Source organism: Bos javanicus, chromosome 8, assembly GCF_032452875.1.
Source record: "Bos javanicus breed banteng chromosome 8, ARS-OSU_banteng_1.0, whole genome shotgun sequence".
NCBI lineage: Eukaryota > Metazoa > Chordata > Mammalia > Artiodactyla > Bovidae > Bos > Bos javanicus.
This window is the reverse complement of record NC_083875.1, coordinates 11,273,143-11,294,145: the sequence shown is the minus strand read 5'-3', so window position 1 is coordinate 11,294,145 and position 21,003 is coordinate 11,273,143. Positions and strand designations below refer to the sequence as shown.

General features: G+C 44.3%; 2 protein-coding genes across 4 annotated transcripts in view; one reads left to right on the top strand and one right to left on the bottom strand.

Annotated features, from left to right (window-relative positions):
- Positions 1-3,192, bottom strand: part of NUGGC (nuclear GTPase, germinal center associated) — a 50,902-nt gene extending 47,710 nt beyond the window's left edge. Inside the window, exons 1-2 of one of the 2 annotated variants that reach the window (XM_061425060.1) lie at positions 2,778-3,192; positions 1,701-1,805 (exon numbers count right to left, since the gene is read on the bottom strand). The gene's annotated coding sequence lies outside the window, so the exon portion shown is untranslated. The remainder of the gene's footprint in view (positions 1-1,700; positions 1,806-2,777) is intronic. The other variant, XM_061425058.1, reaches the window with a different exon arrangement.
- ELP3 (elongator acetyltransferase complex subunit 3) overlaps positions 1-21,003 on the top strand; it is a 143,069-nt gene that overhangs the window by 11,290 nt on the left and 110,776 nt on the right. Inside the window, exons 1-2 of one of the 2 annotated variants that reach the window (XM_061425062.1) lie at positions 10,864-10,981; positions 18,287-18,386. In XM_061425062.1, coding sequence (XP_061281046.1) covers positions 10,963-10,981; positions 18,287-18,386 — 119 coding nt within the window. In that variant the 5' untranslated portion in view covers positions 10,864-10,962. Of the gene's footprint in view, positions 1-10,863; positions 10,982-18,286; positions 18,387-21,003 lie in introns of those variants that run through there. The other variant, XM_061425061.1, reaches the window with a different exon arrangement.

Here is a 21,003-nt window from a genome sequence, read left to right as displayed (position 1 = left end):
TTTACTGTGTGCCAGACACGGTTCTAGGGCCTGGGGACACGCGAGGAAAGAAAATGGGCAAGGTGTCTGCACACCCAGGTTTATGTTCCAGGCTGTGAGGGATGCCATGGGGAAAGTACTCAGGATTTGGAGTCAGAATGCCTGGATTGGGGGATCCTGCTCTGGTACTGCAGTGTGACACTAAACAGAGCACTTAACCTCTCTGAGTCTCAGTTTATCCACATGTAAGATGAGAATAGAAAAATACTTAACGTCTGGAGTTCATTGTGAGGGCTGTATGTGACACTGATGCAAAGCTGGTCTATAGACACTTCCATGCGCTCAGTCATGTCTGACTCTTTTTCAGTCCCATGGACTGTAGCCCGCCAGGCTCCTCTATCTGTGTAATTTCCCAGGCAAGAGTACTGGAGTGTGTTGCCCTTTACTTATCCAGGGGGATTGAACCTCGTCACCCACATCTCCTGCATTGGCAGGCAGATTCTTTACTCCTGAGCCACCTGGGAAGCCCCACAGACACTTATGCACCTGGACAAATGTTATTGACTTTCAGAATATTTGGTGAAGATAGTTTAACAAGAAATCAGTACTAATATTTACCTGGGCAAAGTCAACTTTTGTGGGCAGGGGGAACAGATGCCACCATAAATGGTAAACTGACCCCCATTCTTGTTCCCATTGATGAAGCATCTTCAGGGTTCTATGCCCTTGGTAGCATCTTGTCCCCTCCCACAGGGAGGTAATTGAAGAATGAAATAAGAGCAAGGAGCAGATTCTTAAAAATGCAATGTTGTGGATTTATCTCCTCTCTCTATTTTTTAATGCTTAAATACTTTTGGTGATGGCAGAATTTCCTAACCACTTTATTGGACATTACACGGCTCTTCCAAACTGGGTACTCTCTAAAGGGACAATTTAAACACATTAGCTTAGAAGCGAAAGTGAAACAAGGGCCATCAAACCCCCGGAGGAAAAGAGTTATGTTTTCGGCATTAATGCATCAGCTTCTGTGTGCAACATTAGGAGCACGGCTGCCAGAGGTAGATTCAGTAGAGGAGGCATGGCTTTTTTCAGTCCTTCTCCCCCAGGTGACTAGATAAGTAAAGTAAGCAGATATTTTCATTACGTACTTTATCAGATTTTACGGCAGTGAACTTGAATCCTTTCATATTGCTCGCCCAAGCTTGCCAAACTTAATGAGGCATAAGATGACGTTAATACTAAACTCAGTTTCGTATTGATGCATTTAATATTAATGGTGCCTGGAACACAAGTTTTCTTTGGGGAAGAAGGATTGATGACTTGCCTAAGATCACACTGTTATAAAATTCAAACTAAGCCCCGATTCTCCAGATTTCTAGTTCATTGGCCTTTACGCAGCCATAAAATTCACTTAAGTAAAGTAAAATCACTTTCCCTCAAGAAATAACTGACTTTAGGAAAATCATGAGAAGGAGAAAAAATGAGTCTCCCACACAGAAAAATTCCGAACAATTTCTAAAGATGCTTCACCCTGAAGGAAAGGGAACTTAATCCCCCACTCCTTGGGCCTGGGCCTCACAGAGTAACTTCCTTCCAAGGGGGACAGGGTGGAAAGAAGGGGAAAAAGAGTCGCTTTACAGTAGAAAGACTTCGCAAATACTCCCTCAGCCAGATGACCAAGGTCAACAACAACTGTCGTAAATCATCTTGATGATATGTACCTTTGATGTGACGGGATGAGAATGACCTTTAACTCTCTGATCTTTCACCCGAAACTCCAGTCTCTTTGTGAATCCTACAGAAGAGCTGACCAGGACTCCTCAAAACTGTCAAAGTCATCAAACACAAGGTCACAGCCAAGAAGAGACACAACAGCTAAATGTAATATGGTGTTCTGGATAGGATTCTTTTTTTAAACAACACCAAAAACATTTTGTATTGGGGAATAGCCAACTGACAATGTTGTGATGGTTTCAGGTGAACAGCGAAAGGACTCAGCCATACATATACATGTGTCCATTCTCTCCCAAATCCCCCTCCCCTGCTGCTGCTAAGTCACTTCAGTCGTGTCTGACTCTGTGCGACCCCATAGACGGCAGCCCACCAGGCTCCGCCGTCCCTGGGACTCTCCAGGCAAGAACACTGGAGTGGGTTGCCATTTCCTTCTCCAATGCATGAAAGTGAAAAGTGAAAGTGAAGTCGCTCAGTCGCGTGCGACTCTTAGCGACCCCATGGACTGCAGCCTACCAGGCTCCTCTGTCCATGGGATTTGCCAGGCAAGAGTACTGAAGTGGGGTGCCATTGCCTTCTCCATCTCCCTCCCCTAGATAGGATTCTAAAACAGAAAAAAGACACTAGATAACAGCTAAGAAAATCTGAATAGAGGATAACCTTTAGGGTTCCCTGGTGGCTCAGACAGTAAAGAACCTGCCTGCCATTGCAGGAGACCCCAGTTCCCTGGAGAAGGAAATGTCTACCCAGTCCAGTATTCTTATCTGGAGAATTCCATGGACAGAGGAGCCTGGTGGGTTACAGTCCATGGGGGTCACAAAGAGTCAAACACAACTGAGCGACTAACACTTTCACTTTCTTTTCTTTTCACTGTTCTTCTTTTAGTTAATAATACTACTGCAAATGTTGGTTCATTAATTATAAAAAATGTACCTTTACTAATGTAAGATGAGAGAGGAAGTTGGTTGTGAATTCTATGGAAACTCCCATCATCTCCATTTTTCTCTAAAGCTACTTTTTAATCAGTCATAAGGTACAGCATAAATTGCATAAGAAAAACAACTTACCAGATGTCACTTTGCATGCTACAGCTCCAAGATTCCACAAAGACAGTGGCAACCTCTTTGCCTTGGTCGAGGTATGTTGAACCACTTTTGTGGCCCCTGTCATAAAGCCACATTTACAGAAGCAGAAGTGAAACTGATTTGCCATCAGAGAGCTATTTATGACAGTCTCCGCCCTCATAAATAGTTACGTACTATCTGCGCCTTTCATTTAAACTTCAGTTGTATGTGAACCGGGGCGCTCATATTTTTCTCTTCCCTATGCCTACACATTAATCATTTTTCCTTTCCAAATGGATTGCAGCTTCCACCCTGCAGTATCCTTTCCTTGAGGATGAGAGTTATTCTGATGGATCTGATTTAACCTAAGCAGCAAGGAAAATCACCCCAGTCCCAAGAGAGACGAAGTATCGGTTCCCCCCGCCCCAAATAGAAGACAACTGGGAGTGATGGATAATATGAGATGATGAAGATAAGCTGATTCTTGATACACAATCCTGAAATTCACCAAAACCAAACGACATTGGGTCATGTGACTGTAGAAATGAGTGTCATACAGTTTTAAATAACTCTTTCTGGAACTTAAATTTTGCATCCACATTTTTAAAAACAGAACATGAAAACAAGTATTTTTGAAATGCCGTCCAGGAGAAGAAAGCAGAACCTATTCCTCCTTGCTAACACCCAAACAGTCACATCGAGTACAGGGATAAAATCTGTTTTTTTTTTTTAACCTTCAGCTCAGGTAGTGTTTGACCTTCAAAGACAGAGTCAGTCATTACTAGGGTACCCCTCAGTAACTGCAATGGCACCCCACTCCAGTACTCTTGCCTGGAAAATCCCATGGACAGAGGAGCCTGGTAGGCTGCAGTCCATGGGGTCGCTAGGAGTCAGACATGACTGAGCGACTTCACTTTCACTTTTCACTTTCATGCATTGGAGAAGGAAATGGCAACCCACTTCACTGTCCTTGCCTGGAGAGTCCCAGGGACGGCGGAGCCTGGTGGGCTGCCGTCTATGTGGTCGCACAGAGTCTGACACGACTGAAGCGACGCAGCAGCAGCAGCAGCAGCAGTAACTGCAGGTATGTTTTTGATCCAAAGTGGGAAAGCAACAAAAGGTCAGGAAGAATGTGGTCTTAAAAATTGCTTGCAACATTTAGCAAGCTGGTGTGCCTCATCCATTAGAAAACCATAGAAATACCAATATGGAGTTCAAAACAAAGAAAATCAACATGAACTACCTTCACTAGAGTTGGATTTCTTTGGGCTGAAATCATAACATACGTTCATGTTGTGTGTGCTTAGCTCTCCCTCTACTGGCTGTTTCTCTACTTCAACAGTTACCTGTATTAACCAGAGGTACTACTGAAGTGTGTGCATGCTAAGTTGCTTCAGTCGTGTCTGACTCTCTGCAGCTCCCGTGGACTATAGCCCCGCCAGGTTCCTCTGTCCATGGGATTCTCCAGGCAAGAATACTGGAGTGGGTTGCCATTTTCTTCTCCAGGGCATCTTCCCTTGCCAGAGATTGAGCTCACATCGCCTGTGCGATTGAATTGGCAGGCAGGTTCTTTACCACTGAGCCACCAGGGAAGCCCCTAATAACTAACGTGAACTTTGGTCATTTTTAAAGCTGGGTTCATTAAGGTGGCCTTTGATACTATTGGACACCTGAATGCTAGCTCCATTAGGAGTTTGGGCAAACTACCAAGCTGAGTTTTCACTGAACTCACTAGAAACATTGAAGCAACTGAAAGAGAACTTCCACAGAGTCCCACCGTCACACCCAACCACCCCCCGCCCCCGACATGTATCACTGGCTCTGCCTTCCAGCCTGGATATAGATGAACTCCAAATACGCCCCATCTATGGGAAAGACTGAGGGCAGGAGGAGAAGGGAGCGACAGAGAATGAGGTGCTTGAATGGCATCACTGACTCAATGGACATAAGTTTGAGCAAGCTCAGGGAGATGGTGAAGGACAGGGAAGCCTGGCGTGCTGCAGTCCATGGGGTCGCAGAGAGTCAGATACAACTGAGTGACTGAACAGTGCCTACAGCCACCAAAAGCTAATCCTTTCTCTCAGGCACCAGATCCCCTTCCTTCTGTCCAACTGCAGGACAAGGTAGATTACTGCCCCCTCTTCATTCATCAGATTTTCAGTGTCCCCTGGATTATTCCCATCAGCATACAAACATGCTGTTACTTATTCCATTTTAACAAACGCTCCCTCTGAGCCTGGCTTCCCTGCCAGCTGCTGTCCCATTCCTCTGTATTTTATGGCGAACCCCCTCAAAGAGTTGTTTCTAAAGCTGCCATCTCAGAGCTCTCTCCTTTTAATCATCAACCCACTCCAGTTAAGCCTTCACTTCTACCACTCTGTGAAACTGTTTGTGTCAGAGTCTCTGGTGATCCTAGTTAATTTTCAACCCTCCTCTTTATTGACCCATCAATGGCATTTGATCCAGGGGATCACTCCCTCCTCAACACACTTTTTCCCACTCGGCTTCCAGGAACCACGCTCGCCTAGTTTCCTTCCCACCTCCCTGGTTGCACCTTCTCAGCCTCCTTCCCTACTTATTCCTGTTTCCTGGCGATTATAGAATACCCCAAAGCTTAATCTTTGGTCTCTTTTCTTTCTGTCGCACTCTTTTCTTTCTTTTATTCTCACATCTGTAAGTATCACCCATATGCGCATCGCTCTCATTTGGTACCTCCAGCCCCGATCTCTTGCATGTCTTACAGCTCACAAGGTATCCCAAACACAACACATGCAAATTAAGCCCCCATTCCCCTGAAACCCCCCTCCACCTGCAGTGTTCCCCAGTTCAGCTCATGACAGCTACATCCAGCCCCTCCTACAAATCCTTCCATGTCACCCTTGATGTCGATGCCTGTCTTTCTTCTACACTCCACATCTGGCTGTCAGGAAGTCTTGCTGAAACCATTAAAGCATGTTCAGAATCTGAACATGTCTCACCCTCTCCACTGCTTCCTCCCCTACGCAAGTCATTATCATCTCTGGTCTTGGTCAGTGGTTCTCAAATTTTGCTGCACTTTGGGATTACCCAAGAGTTCTATGAAGACCTACATGACCTTTTAGAACTAACACCCAAAAAAGATGTCCTTTTCATTATAGGGGACTGGAATGCAAAAGTAGGAAGTCAAGAAACACCTGGAGTAACAGGCAAATTTGGCCTTGGAGTAAGGAATGAAGCAGGGCAAAGGCTAATATAATAGTTTTGTTAAGAGAACGCACTGGTCATAGCAAACACCCTCTTCCAACAACACAAGAGAAGACTCTACACATGGACATCACCAGATGGTCAACACTGAAATCAGATTGATTATATTCTTTGCAGCCAAAGATGCGGAAGCTCTATACAGTCAGCAAAAACAAGACCGGGAGCTGACTGTGGCTCAGATCATGAACTCCTTATTACCAAATTCAGACTTAAATTGAAGAAAGTAGGGAAAACCACCAGACCATTCAGGTATGACCTAAATCAAATCCCTTATAATTATACAGTGGAAGTGAGAAATAGATTTAAGGGACTAGATCTGATAGACAGAGTGCCTAATGAACTATGGACTGAGGTTCATGACATTGTACAGGAGACAGGGATCAAGATCATCCCCAAGAAAAAGAAATGCAAAAAAGCAAGATGGCTGTCTGAGGAGGCCTTACAAATAGCTATGAAAAGAATACAAGTGAAAAGCAAAGGAGAAAAGGAAAGATAAAAGCATCTGAATGCAGAGTTCCAAAGAAGAGCAAGGAGAGATAAGAAAGCCTTCTTCAGCGATCAATGCAAAGAAATAGAGGGAAACAACAGAATGGGAAAGACTAGAGATCTCTTCAAGAAAATTAGAGATACCAAGAGAACATTTCATGCAAAGATGGGCTCGATAAAGGACAGAAATGGTATGGACATAACAGAAGCAGAAGATATTAAGAAGAGACGGCAAGAATACACAGAAGAACTGTACAAAAACGATCTTCACGACCCAGATAATCACGATGGTGTGATCACTGACCTAGAGCCAGACATCCTGGAATGTGAAGTCAAGTGGGCCTTAGAAAGCATCACTACGAACAAAGCTAGTGGAGGTGATGGAATTCCAGTTGAGCTATTCCAAATCCTGAAAGATGATGCTGTGAAAGTGCTGCACTCAATATGCCAGCAAATTTAGAAAACTCAGCAGTGGCCACAGGACTGGAAAAGGTCAGTTTTCATTCCAATCCCAAAGAAAGGCAATGCCAAAGAATGCTCAAACTACTGCACAATTGCACTCATCTCACACGCTAGTAAAGTAATGCTCAAAATTCTCCAAGCCAGGCTTCAGCAATATGTGAACCGTGAAATTCCTGATGTTCAAGCTCGTTTTAGAAAAGGCAGAGGAACCAGAGATCAAATTGCCAACATCCACCAGATCATAGAAAAAGCAAGAGAGTTCCAGAAAAACATCTATTTCTGCTTTACTGACGATGCCAAAGCTTTTGACTTCGTGGATCACAATAAACTGTGGAAAATTCTGAAAGAGATGGGAATCCCAGACCACCTGACCTGCCTCTTGAGAAACCTATATGCACATCAGGAAGCAGCAGTTAGAACTGGACATGGAACAACAGACTGGTTCCAAATAGGAAAAGGAGTACGTCAAGGCTGTATATTGTCACCCTGCTTATTTACCTTATATGCAGAGTACATCATGAGAAATGCTGGGCTGGAAGAAGCACAGGCTGGAAGCAAGATTGCCAGGAGAAATATCAATAACCTCAGATATGCAGATGACACCACCCTTATGGCAGAAAGTGAAGAGGAACTAAAGAGCCTCTTGATGAAAGTGAAAGAGGAGCGTGAAAAAGTTGGCTTAAAGCTCAACATTCAGAAAACGAAGATCATGGCATCTGGTCCCATCACTTCATGGGAAATAGATGGGGAAACAGTAGAAACAGTGTCAGAATTTATTTTGGGGGGCTCTGAAATCACTGCAGATGGTGACTGCAGCCATGAAATTAAAAGACGCTTACTCCTTGGAAGGAAAGTTATGACCAACCTAGATAGCATATTCAAAAGCAGAGACATTACTTTGCCAACAAAGGTCCATCTAGTCAAGGCTATGATTTTTCCAGTGGTCATGTATGGATGCGACAGTTGGACTGTAAAGAAAGCTGAGCGCAGGAGAACTGATGTTTTTGAACTGTGGTGTTGGAGAAGACTCTTGAGAGTCCCTTGGACTGCAAGGAGATCCAACCAGTCCATTCTGAAGGAGATCAGTCCTGGGTGTTCATTGGAAGGACTGATGCTAAAGCTGAAACTCCAATACTTTGGCCACCTCATGAGAAGAGTTGACTCATTGGAAAAGACCCTGATGCTGGGAGGGATTTGAGGCACGAGGAGAAGGGGATGACAGAGGATGAGATGGCTGGATGGCATCACCGACTCGATGGACATGAGTTTGAGTGAACTTCAGGAGTTGGTGATGGACAGGGAGGCCTCGCATGCTGCGATTCATGGGGTTGCAAAGAGTCGGACACGACTGAGCGACTGAAATGAACGGAAGAATCTTATAAAATACTAATGCCTGGCTGCCACCCACTTGATATGTTGATTTAATTGGCACAGGGTGTGACCTGGGCACTGGGATTTTTCACCCCTCTCTAGGTGATTCTCATGAGCATCAAAGTTTGGGAATCCCTGGCATAGATGTGATAATAACCACCTAACTGATCTCCCCACTCTGTGCTTCCTCCCTACAATCTACTCTCAACAAATAGACTTAAAATTTTTTTTTATTCATCTATTTTTTGCTGCACTGGGTCCTTGTTGCTGCACACAAGTTTTCTCTAGTTGTGATGAGCAGGGGCTACTAATTGCGGTGTGCAGGCTTCTCGTTGCGGTGGCTTCTCTTGTTGCGGAGCATGGGCTCTAGAGCACGTGGGCTCAGTAGTCGTGGCAGATGGATTTAGTTGCCCCATGGCATGTTGAATCTTCCTGGACCAGGGATCAAAACTGTGTCCCCTGCATTGTCAGGATTCTTAACCACTCGACCACCAGGGAAGTCCAGAGGTAATTTCAATTATAAATTACATTATATTTCTGCTAAAAAGCTCTCCAGTGGTACTCCACATGACTGACAGTAAAAGGCAAAGCCTATGCACTGGCCTACAAAGTCTTTCATGAGCTGCAGTGTCCCCCACCCCACCTCACCCCATCACCTCTCTGACCTCTATTACAGTTCCCCTCACTCACTGCTCAAATGCCAGCTACCTCTTTGCTTTCTGTGAACACATCAAGGATCTTCTCACCCTCGGACCTTTACACTAAGTGTTCCCTCTATTTGACAGCCTCTTTCCCCCAGATATCCGCATTATCAAATATTAGCTCAAATATAGCATTCTCAATTATAATTTAAAATCTCCAGCTTCTCTCTTTCTCTTGTGTGAGGTTAAAAAGTGATGAGGTAGAGGATGGTGTCTTCAGATAAGGAAGATTGGGGAAAGGGCAGAGTTGGAGTAAAAGTGTAGTTCCTTTGGAGACATGTTACATTTCTGATACACATTACACACACAGATCTGACACAGTGTCAAGTAGGGGAGGAGCTGGGGCTGGACTACAAATATGGGAACAAACAGATGGTATTTAAAGCTTTGGTACTCTGGGGATCACTTGGGGGAGACAATTTTAAGAAGCGACCCCTGTGGAATACCTATATTTTGAGAAGATATACAGGAAGATTGAGAAAAATTAGAAGAAAAACTAAGAGTTTTTCTTGGAGGGTCCTAGAAGACTTTCTAGGTAGCTAACGTATGTCACTTGGTACTAAGATGACAATAAGGACAGATACATGTTACTGAATTTGTCCTGATGGACAATCACAAAAACTGACCAGGAGAGTTGCAGTGTTATGGTGAGGCCAAAGACTTGGAGTTATCTCAATTCTAGTGCAAAGTAAGAGAACTGGAAACAGCACATATTCATGTCTTCATGTGTTAATAAGAGGGTTCTTTCTTTTTTAAATTTATGTATTTATTTGGCTGTGCCAGGTCTTAACTACAGCATGCAGGGTCTTTTAGTTGCTATCTGAGAGATCTTTAACTGGAGTGGATGAACTCTTAGTTGCAGTATGTGGGATCTAGTTCCCAGACTAGGCATTGGGAACTAGGCACTAGGCATCCTCAGCCCCCTGCATTGGGAGTATGGAGTCTTAGTCACTGGTCCACCAGGTAAGTCCTAATAAGTGCATGCCTGCATGCTCAGGTCGCCTCCAATTCTTTGCAACCCCTCTTTCCCTGTGGACTGGACCGCTAGGCTCCTCTGTCCATGGGATTTTCCAGGCAAGAATACTGGAGCCATTTCTTCCTCTAGGGGATCCTCCTGACCCAGGAATCCAACCCGGGTCTCCTACATCTCCTGCATTGGTAGGCAGATTCTTTTACCAATGTTCCACCGGGAAGTCCTGTTGCAGTAAGAGGGGTTCTTAATTTCTGGTCTATGAATAAAGGAGATCATGGATGGGTTTCAGAAAACCATGATCCCAGGTCCTGCCTCCAAACTCTACAAAGCTGTCCGTGTGTGCGTCTTTCTGGAGAAACTTCGAAGCTTTCATGATGGTTATTGATACGTCCCATTTGCCTGAGACCAGAGTGATCAACTGGCGGCCAAGTCTGGACCTCACAGCGTTACTTGACTGCTGCATTGTCTCTTCCAGGCTCTAAATCTAGTCTCCTCCACACTGGCGGGCTTGTCATCACTCTCTTCCCCCTCATATTCCCGCGGACCTAACGCATCCTAGGCTCCTCCACCTTATTTAGACACCATCCACATCCACCCTCTTGTTTTGGCTCCCTGGCGCAGCCTCTGTCCATAAGCTCTGTCCGGTAGCTGTACTGCTCAGGTCAAGGTTTCTAATGCCAGAGCTGCGGTGGCGTTCGGATGCTAGCATCCTACAGCCTTTTGACCCCCGGCTGACTGGCCTCAGTAGCTCTGCTCCGTCTTCCAGGGGCTCCGGGAGCCGCCGCAAGAAGGCGGGGCGGACCCTTGCACTCGTGGTCTTCTCGGGACAGCTTTACGATATGTTTCCGTCGTTTTACGACAGGACAGGGTTGCTTGGTGGCTGTCAATTTCCCCCGTGGTCCGAGTAGATATCTACATTTTCTGGGGTGGCGGCTGCTACGACAGCGGAGAGATGAGGCAGAAGCGCAAAGGTGCGACAGGGAGAGGGAACGGGTGGTGGAAGGGAAGGGGCGAACCCGGGCCATCAGATGCTGAAGTCGGTTTTTCCCGCGGGAATCTGCTGTCTGGCAGTCTCCCCACCACCTGTGGTCAGTTTGTGAACTCGTCTCTCCCTGCTACTGTGCTTTTTAAACCGGCGTATCCTTATTCTTCCTTTTTGGCCATCACTTGGTGTCTTTTGCATAAATGATAAAAGCTCTGTTCCAAGAAATTTACGTGATCGATGGATTTAACACGGTCTCGAACTCTTAATTTGCTAAGATTTTACTACACATTTCACGTCCTTTTTGATTTGAGATTGTTTTAAAGTTCTAAATGTTTTTTAAAAAGGAAAGAGAAATGCCGAGTTATTCTTGGGATTTGTGGGGTAATTAGGCAATTATTCCCATTTGTATTACCTCCGGAGTTAATTACCTCCTGAGCGTGGAGCGATTTCATCTTTAGTTTTTCAACCGGATAGAGTCAAATTTCAAATATTTTCTTGCAGGTTGTAGTGTTATCTCTGTAAATTCATTTGAGAAGTCGGTCTAATAGTAATGATGCTTATGATAATCGTAGCTACCGTTTATTGAGCCTTTGCTAATAATTCTTATGTGGGTATCATCTCCAGATTACAAATGAAGAAGCTGAGATTAAAAGAATTAAGTAACTTTCCTAGCCCAAGATTATATTTAGGAAACAGAACCGAATTGGTTGGTCAGGCTGTTTCTCCGAATCCCCCAAACAAACAAAAAAACTGCCCTTGATTACTATGCCTCTTGGCATCAGGTACTCCAAGTATCCAAATTACCTTCAGTTGCTTTGTGGGCTCAAAGACTGCTTGCCCCTAATCAGTTAGTTATCTTCTCCCTCTAACTTGCTCCTCTATCTGTAGGCCAGACAGCTTTACTTTTAATTTCATCTATCACCAAGCCCTGCTGGTTCCTACATAAATTGCCTCTTGCAGTAGTTTATCCTCATTCTAGCCACCATTCCTCTAACCCACCTTCACTGAAGAACTAATATTCGAATAATAGACTTTCACATGTACATTATTTCACTTGGTTCTTGCACTGGTCTTGTGAAATGTGTATGTATTATCCCAATTTTGCCAACAAGGAACAGGGAGCTCAGAAGGCATTGATCTTCCCATTACGACATAGCCAGTAGGATTTGGGAGCTAGGGACTGAGTCTGTCATCCAAGTGTTCTGCTTTAAATCTTCTGTGTTTTTTTTTAAAGTTATCTTTCAAGAGCCTTTTACTTAGTATGCAGATTATGTGTATTCTTTCATCTTCTGAATCGTTTTTTGTATGCTCATTTTCTGTAGTGTATTTTGTATATAGATGACCCTTGAACAACCCTGGGGTTGGAGGCACTGCCCCCACCACCATGCAGTTGAAAATCCAAATACTGCTATCTCTGCCTCAAAAGCAAAGAAATGGACAAATGACTCACCCAGGGGCAGTAAGCTCACACAGTTTGGATAGCATTAGGACTCAAATCCTAGTTCTTTTGTTTCCACATATTGTGGTCGCTAATTAAACAAAAACTTTTCCCCACACTTAGTTAATTTAAGGATCTGAAAAATACAGGTACTGTATTTATTGAGAAAAAAACCACACACATATAAGTGGACACACACAGTTCAAGCCAGTGTTCAAGGATCAATCTGTACTTATTTTCTTTAAACACTACTTTGATCTTTTTACTCCCAAACTCAAGAACATATAATTCTCCACTGTGTATTGCATTTTTTGTTGAGTAGCCAGTGTACCCTGTGATCTGATTTTACCCAACCCTGTCAGAAAGGCTCCATTCCAGTTTGGCAACACTTTCATATAAACATGATCGGTAATTCCTATACCTAACATTGTTCCTTCTGGATTGCCCTCTGTTTTGCTTGTCCAAACCCTGCCCTTTCTCTAAAGATCTCTCTGATTTCCTCCATGAAGACTTTTCTTACTAATTTACTTCTCCAGATAATTTTCGATACACCGAAGAGCTGTCCAAATGTTTTTAAATCTTCATCTCCATGTATGCCTCGTTTCACTGTGTTTAGCTTTAATGTACTTCACAGATACTGTGTTTTGTTTGTTTATTTTTACCAAATGAAGGTTTGGAGCAACTCTGTGTTGAGCAAGTCTGTCGGTGCCATATTGCCAACAGCATTTGCTCAGTTCACAACTCAGTCGTGTTTGGGTAATTCCCACCGTATTTCAGACTTTTTCACTGTTTCTGTGTGTGTTATGGTGCTCTGTACTCAGTGATCATTGATACTACTACTGTAATTGGTTTGGGGTCCCACAAACTGCCACGTAAGATGACGAACTTAATCAATAAATGATGTGTTCTGACTGCTCCACCTGTTGGCCATTCCCCCATCTTCATCCCTCTCCTTGGGCCTCCCTGTTCCTTTGGACAATGAGGACTGATAAATGCTACTGAATTAGGCCAGTTAGTACCCCTACAACAGCCTTCAAGGGTTCAGGTATAAGGCAGGGTCATACATCTTTCACTTTAAATTAATAGCCCCAAATGATTAAGCTTAGTGAGGAAGACCTGTTGAAAACTGAGATAGACTGAGTGCTAACTCAACAGCCAAGTCGTGAATGCAAAGGGAAAGTTCTTGAAGGAATTTGAAAATGATATTCTAGTGAACTCATGAATGATAAGGAAACAAACCAGCCTTATTGCTGCTAATGGAGAAGGTTTTGGGATCTGCATGGATCAGCCAGCCATGGCATTCCCTTAAACCCAAGCCTAACCTAAGACAAGGCCCTAACTCTAATTCTGTGAGGGCTGAGAGAGGTAAGGAAACTGCAGAAGAAAGGTTTGAAGCTAGCAGGGCTCACTTTTGTGAAGTTTAAGGAAAGAAGTCATCTGTACAGCATCAAAGTGCATGGCAGAGCAGCAAGTTATCCAGAAGATCTAGCTAAGATAATTCATGAAGGTGGCTGTACTAAACAATAGATTTTCAGTGTAGACAGAACAGGCTTCTATTGGAAGAAGATGCCACCAAGACTTTCGAAGCTAGAGAGGAGAGGTCAGTGCCTGCCTTGAGAGCTTCAGAGGGCAGGATGACTCTTGTGGCTCAGCTGGTAAAGAATCCACCTGCAATGCAGAACACCTGGGTTCAATCCCTGGGTTGGGAAGATCCCCTGAAGGAGGGAAAGGCTACCCACTCCAGTATTCTGGCTTAGAGAATTCCATGAGCTATGTAGTCCATGGGGTCACAAAGAATCAGACACGACTGAGCGACTTTCACAATCACAATGCAGATGGTCTGATGGCTCAGTGATAAAGAACCCACCTGCCAAGGCAGGAGATGGGGGTTTGATCCCTGAGTCGGGAAGATCCCCTGGAGGAGGAAATGGCAACCCACTCCCCTATTCTTGCCTGGGAAATCCCATGGACAGACAAGCCTGGTGGGCTATAGTTCATGGGGTTTCAATAGAGTAAGATACGACTTGGCGACTGAACAGCAACAAAATGCTTATTTACCATTCTGAATTATGCTACATCTTCTCTGCCTGTGCTCTGTAAATGGAACAAAGTGTGGATAAACAGCACACCTGTTTACAACATGGTTTACTGATATTTTATGCCCGCTGTTGAGAGCAGAGCCCTTTAAAGTATCACTGCTCGTTGTTGATGTGTCTAGTCATCCACGCGCTCTGGTGGAGATGTAGGAGATTAACGTTTTCATCCCTGCTCACACAGCATCCACTGCACAGTCTCATCCAGGAGTCATTTCAACTTTCAAGTCTTATTATTTAAGAAATCCATAGCTTGTGATTCCTCTGATGGACATGGGCAAAGTCAACTGAAAACCTGGAAAGGATTCACCATTCTCGGTGCCATTAAAAACATTTGTGATTCATGGGAAGAGGTGAAAAAAAAAAAAAAAACTACATTAATAGGAGTTTGGAAGAAGTTGCTTCCAACCCTCATGATGACTTTGAGGGGTTCAAGACGTCAGTGGAGGAAGTCCCTGCAGATGTGGAAACAGCAGGATAACTAGAAGTGGAGCCTGAAGATGTGTCTGAATTGCTTCAGTGTCACAGAAAACTTTAATGGATGAGGAGTTGCCTCTTACGGGTGAGCAAAGAAACTGGTTTGTTTAGACAGAGTCTGCTGCTGGTGAAGATGCTGTGAAGATTGTTGAAATGATAATAAAAGCTTTAGAATATTAAACTTACTTGATAAAGCAGCAGCAGGGTTTGAGGCGATCAACTCCAGTTTTGAAAGAATTTCTACCGTGGGTAAAATGCCACCCAACAGCATTGCATGCACAGAGAAATTGTTCATGAAAGGAAGAGTCAGGGGATGCAGCAGACTTTCAGTGTTGTCCTATTTTAAGAGATTGCCACAGCCACCCCAGCCTTCAGCATCCACCACCCTGAGCAGTTGGCAGCCTTCAACATCGAGGCAAAACTCAACACCAGTAAAAAGAGTATATTTGCTGAAGGCTCAGATGGTAGCTCAGCTAGTAAAGAATCTGTCTGCAATGAGGGAGACCTGGGTTCGATCCCTGGGATGGGAACATCCCCTGGAGGAGGAAATGGCAACCCACTCCAGTATTCTTGCCTGGGAAATCTCACGGACAGAGGAGCCTGGCGGGGTACAGTCCGTGGGGTCGCAAAAAGTCAGATACAGCTGAGCAACTGAGCACCCACGTAGACCTTGTGACTATTGAGTGCCCATAAGCAATAGGTTTTGGGGTTTCCCAGGTGACTCAGTGGTAAAGTATCTGCCTGTAGGTTGCAGGTTGCTATTGCGGGACATGTCCACAAGGCGGCAGCACGTTTCCATGCCTCACTCTTGTTACTAAGGTAAGCAGCATGCATGCTAAGTCACTTCAGCAGTGTCTGACTCTCTGCTACCCCACGGAAGGTAGCCCGCCAGATTTCTCTATCCATAGGGTTCTCCAGGCAAGTATACTGGAGTGGGTTGCCATTTCCTCCTTCAGAGAATCTTTCCCACCCAGGAATCGAACCTGGGTCTCCTGCAGCTTCTGCATTTCAGGGGATCTTTATCGCAGAGCCACTGGGGAGGCTTGGGGAAATTCCTGTTATCTCCTTGTTAATTAGAATGCTGTGTAGCGCTAGTGGTTAAGAACCTGCCTGCCAATGCTAGGAGACATAAGAGACTTGGGTTCAATTCCTGTCGGGAAGATTCTGTGGAGGAGGAAATGGCAACCCACTCCAGTATTTTCGTTTGTGAAATCCCATAGACGGAGAAGCTTGGCGGGCTATAGTCTATGGGGTCGCCAAGAGTCAGATACAGCTGGGCAGCTGAGCGCACACGTAGTCTTTATGAATATTCAGTGCCCATAAGCAATAGTTTTGGGGTGTCGCAAGTGGCTCAGTGGTAAAGAATCTGCCTGTAGGTTGAAGGTTGCTATTGCGGGACGTGTCCACAAGGCGGCAGCACTTTTCCATGCCTCACTTGTTAACTAAGGCAAGCAGAGCCTTGGGGAAATTCCTGCTCTCTCCTTGTAGATTAGAGTGCCCTGGCGCCAGTGGTAAAGAACCTGCCTGCCAATGCTAGGAGACATAAGAGACGAGGGTTCGATCCCTGGGTCGGGAAAATCCCCTGGAGGAGGGCGTGGCAACCCACTCCACTGCTCTTGCCTGGGAAATCCCATGGACAGAGTAGCTTGGTGGGCTACAGTCCATGGGGTCGCAAAGAGTCAAGACCGGATTGAAGTGTCTTACACGCACACCCGTGCCAAAAGAAGCCACCCAAAACTTGTGTCTCTCATTTATTTAAGGCATATTGCTTTTGCACACTTAGCAGACTATAGTACACTGTAAATGTAACTTGTGTGTGCACCGGGAAGCCAAAATATTCGTGTGACATACTTTATTGTAGTATGCCCCTTTTTGTGGTCGCCTGGAACCAAACTGCATGAGGTCTGCCTGTATTTTTTTATCACCTGAAGCCCCCTTTTCCCTCCAAATACATTCTTATGCAGAACTTCAATATATAAACAGATGGAAGTGAAGCTGCTTGGGTTGAAATGGAGAAAGAGACCTTCCCTCTGCCCCCACCCCCCACTTTACCTTCCTCACCACCAGCCCTGTCTGTTACATGGCCCCTTGGGCACTTCTGTAGAATACTGAGGGGTTGAGTTACACAGTTTAGAAAGCGTTAGCCTCCTATTATAAATGGACTTCTCTCAAATTGTTTATGGTAGCTGTGTCTCAGGAAATTAGAGGTGCTTTGGCACAGTGGGAAAAAGCATGTAAGTTGTGAGGGAAAGGCCTGAATTTGAGTCTTAACCATGTCATTTACAATGATGTCTTAACTTGCCTTAATTATTCACATCTGTGAAATGGGAAAACAGTACCCACCTTCCAGTGTTGTTGTGAGGTCTCAAATGAGATCAAGTAAATGGGAGGGCCAGGGCTTTCTCGTCTTGCCCCCTCTCTGATGACATCGCTATCTTTAGACACCAGCTTTCTCTGCAGGCAGGAAGTGTGCTTGCTAGCAGCTCCCGAGCTGAAATCTCACAGCTTTTACCACTGGAAACGGGCTGGTGTCTTTTTTTGCCTTGAGTAAAAGAGCTCAGATTGGCCCCCACCTGAATAGGTGCCCATCCTTGAACCAGGCAACTGTATTTGTGGGCAAAGGGTGGGTCATGCCATGTCAGCTTCTGCTGTTGCCTCTTAGGTGAGAAGGATGGCCTCATTTGCCAGGAGAAGGTTGCAGTGCTGTTTAGACTGAATCTTAGGGATGCATTAAAGTCCCTAGGCGAGGACAGACCCCTGCCTTTGTATTTCAAAATAGTATTACACTGCTGTGTGATTCTGCTTCTGGGGACACCTGGGTTTGAGTTTCAACTTCATCCCTTGTTAACATTTTTATGGGACAGGCAAATATTCTTGTTCCATCCACCTCACTTTCTTCTGAGAATCAGATGAAGTAAACCAACTAAATGTAATCAAAAAATCTGGAGATGAAGGGAAGCTATTTTAACTCCTTTGGTTCTTTCCTGTGCAATTTGGTTCTTTTCCTTCCTGTTTGTCTCTGCTCTTCCCTGTATCTATCATGCTTTTCCTGTATATGCTTCTAGAGTGAACCCTTCCCATATGTAGGTGAACTCAGGTTTGTTTTTAAATTAAAGGTATAAGATATATGGCTAAATTGTAAACAATAAAAGTTCACTGTCTGGTAAACTTGAGCTATTATTTCAGCACGATTGGAATGATTTTGGAAGGAAAACTGCTAGTAAATACAAAAACGTTTGCTGAATAATATGACTTTTTACTTTGTCAAATATTATCTTTCTAGGCGACCTCAGCCCTGCTCAGCTAATGATGCTGACCATAGGAGATGTTATTAAACAACTAATTGAAGCTCACGAACAGGGGAAAGACATCGATCTAAATAAGTAAGTGGAGGGGTTCCCTGGTGGTCCAGTGGTTAAGACTTGGCCTTCCAAGGCAGGGCGTGTGGGTTTGATCCCTGGTGTAGGAGCTGGAATCTCACATACCTCAGGGCCAAAGAAGGTAATCTTGTTCTTAGGAAGTATTAATAGATCTCTTTCATGCATGCAATTATCAAATACTACCGGTTCTGTCTCATGTTTCATGTTTTAATTGAGAATTTAGTTTCTGCCCTGCCCTGTTGATTATGTATGGCAAAGTTGCCTCAGAGCCTAATATTGCTAGCAGCGTCTAACATTTCTTGGGCGCATACTGTAGTCAGGTCACTGTTAGCGGTACACTGGGCGTATTAGCCCAGCTGACACTCTCAAACACTGTCTGAGGTCAGGACTTACCGGGACAGATGGATCCCCCGAGATAGAGAAGGTTACGTAATTTTTCCAAGAGTGAATAAGTGGTAATTGGCAGAGCTGAGATTTGGAATCAGACCGTCTGTCTGCAGAGCCCGTGGTCTGTCCTGCTGTCCGTCTCTCTTCACGTTCCTCCTCTCGTTCCGGTCCCTCCGCTGAGATGCAGCAGGTGGCGGCTGGCTCCCAGGAAGACCCTCTCTTTGGGCCTTTTGATGTCATCCAGCCCTTCCCTGCTTCAGAGCCTCCCGGACACGTCCATCCACTTCCTCCGCACAGTCAGGTTCAGCTTGGACTTGGCTGCATCATCAAATAAGAGTGGTCTCTCCTCTCTGCGTCTGTTTATCGACTGTGTACCTGTCATATAGATCTGCTCTAGTGATCTGCTCCCCCGCCCCAGGCCGTCAGTGGTCTAGTCTCTGTGCGTATGACGTTTCTCTAGACCCTGTCTAGAAAAATATGTTTTACCCTTTCTTTGGAACATTGTGCTTAATAAACGTTGGCTAAAGAAATCAATGTTCTTTTTTGCTATGGAGACATTATATTTTATTGATTTTTCTACCATGTGTTTAACTGATTTTTTTTTCCCCTATTTTTTTCTCGGCTGTACCCATAATTATACAAATCTTTTGTTTCTCGTGAACGTTTCTGTGTCTTATATATTTTTGTCATCCTCTTTAATGTAGCACATCTAAAGCTAAAGTTAGCATCTTCCTCAAAACCAGCCGGTACTCAGATGGCCCCTTTGCCGAATCGTTTTAACCTTCAGCGGCTTGAAACTCTAGCGTCACCTTTGAATCTTTTTCCTTGGGTCCAGTTCAGGTCACAATTTTGCCTACTCTGTCTTCATTATAACTCTCTTCCATGTTCACTACCAACTTCCTCATCCATTCCTTTTTATTTTTTACTTTCTTCTTCCAGTTTTATTGATACAGTTGATAAGTAGCCCTGTTTTAAGTTCAAGATACACAGTATGGTGATTCAGCCTACACATTATGAGATGATTACAGTAAGTTTAGTGAACATCTATCCTCTCTCTCATATTGATACAAAATTAAAGAAATAGAAAAAAAAATTCTTCTTCCCTTGTGATGAGAACGTCCAGGATTTACTCTCTTAGCAACTTTCTTTCTTGTTGTAATGTATATACTTTTAAACTTATTGTTTTGCGGTGGAGTAAAGCCAGTTAACAATGCTGTGATGGTTTCAGGTCGACAGCAAAGGTACTCAGCCATTCATATACACGTATCCATTCTCCCCCAAACTCCCCTCCCATCTGTGAAGCCTACGCTTTTCTGTGCCCATTTTCCATGAATGTCTCCCCAGCACACACTGAGTTCGTCTCGAGCGCTGTAAACATTCATGGTTGGGTGTATGTTCTGTTACATATGTTTTTATTATCAGCAGACTTATTTTTGTGCATGCCTGTCTGCAAACATAGAGCACGAAACAGCTCTGCCTTACACTTCCTGATGTCCCGGGTACTTAGGTAGTCTCTTGTACCTCTTAGGAACTCAGTAAACATTTGTTTAAACGATTTGCACACCTCATAGTATTTCTAGATGGATTAAAGTGACTGTGGGATTTGGCTAGCAGCCACAAAGAAAAGTTGGTACAATTACAGAAGAAAACAAGGAACAGTTTTTCTTCTACAATTATAGAAGAAAACTAGTTGGGATAAAGGTTATTTTGGGGGGTGCGGATAGGGTTACAGTCAGGAAGACACGCAGGGGTCTTCTGAAATGGTGATCATGTTCTTTTTCTTGGAATGTGGTTACAAGAGTGTTTGTTTTATAATTGTTAAAGTATATTACGTGGTTCATTGTTCTGTTCTTTAGGTAATATTTTATATTAGAAAAATATTTTAAATGCTTTAAAAAATATATGTTGGAGTGGCCAATAAGTTCGTTTGGGTTTTTCCATAACATCTTACAGAAAAACCCAAGTTTTATTTCCTGTATTAAACCCAATACTTTATTTCCTGTTCGGGTCTACATGGCTTTCATTTGGTTGTTTTGCTTTTTGGCCTGAGACCATGGCTTGCGACCAGTCATGACTACTCCCACCTCTCCACCCACCCCCAAGACTTTGCAACATCTGGAGACAGTTTTGGTTGTTACAGCAGGGAGAGGTGCCAGTCGAGGCCAAGTGCGTGTCTGATCATCCCACAGTGTCCCGAGCAGGCCCCCTCGAGAGGGTTAACCTCATCTCGGAT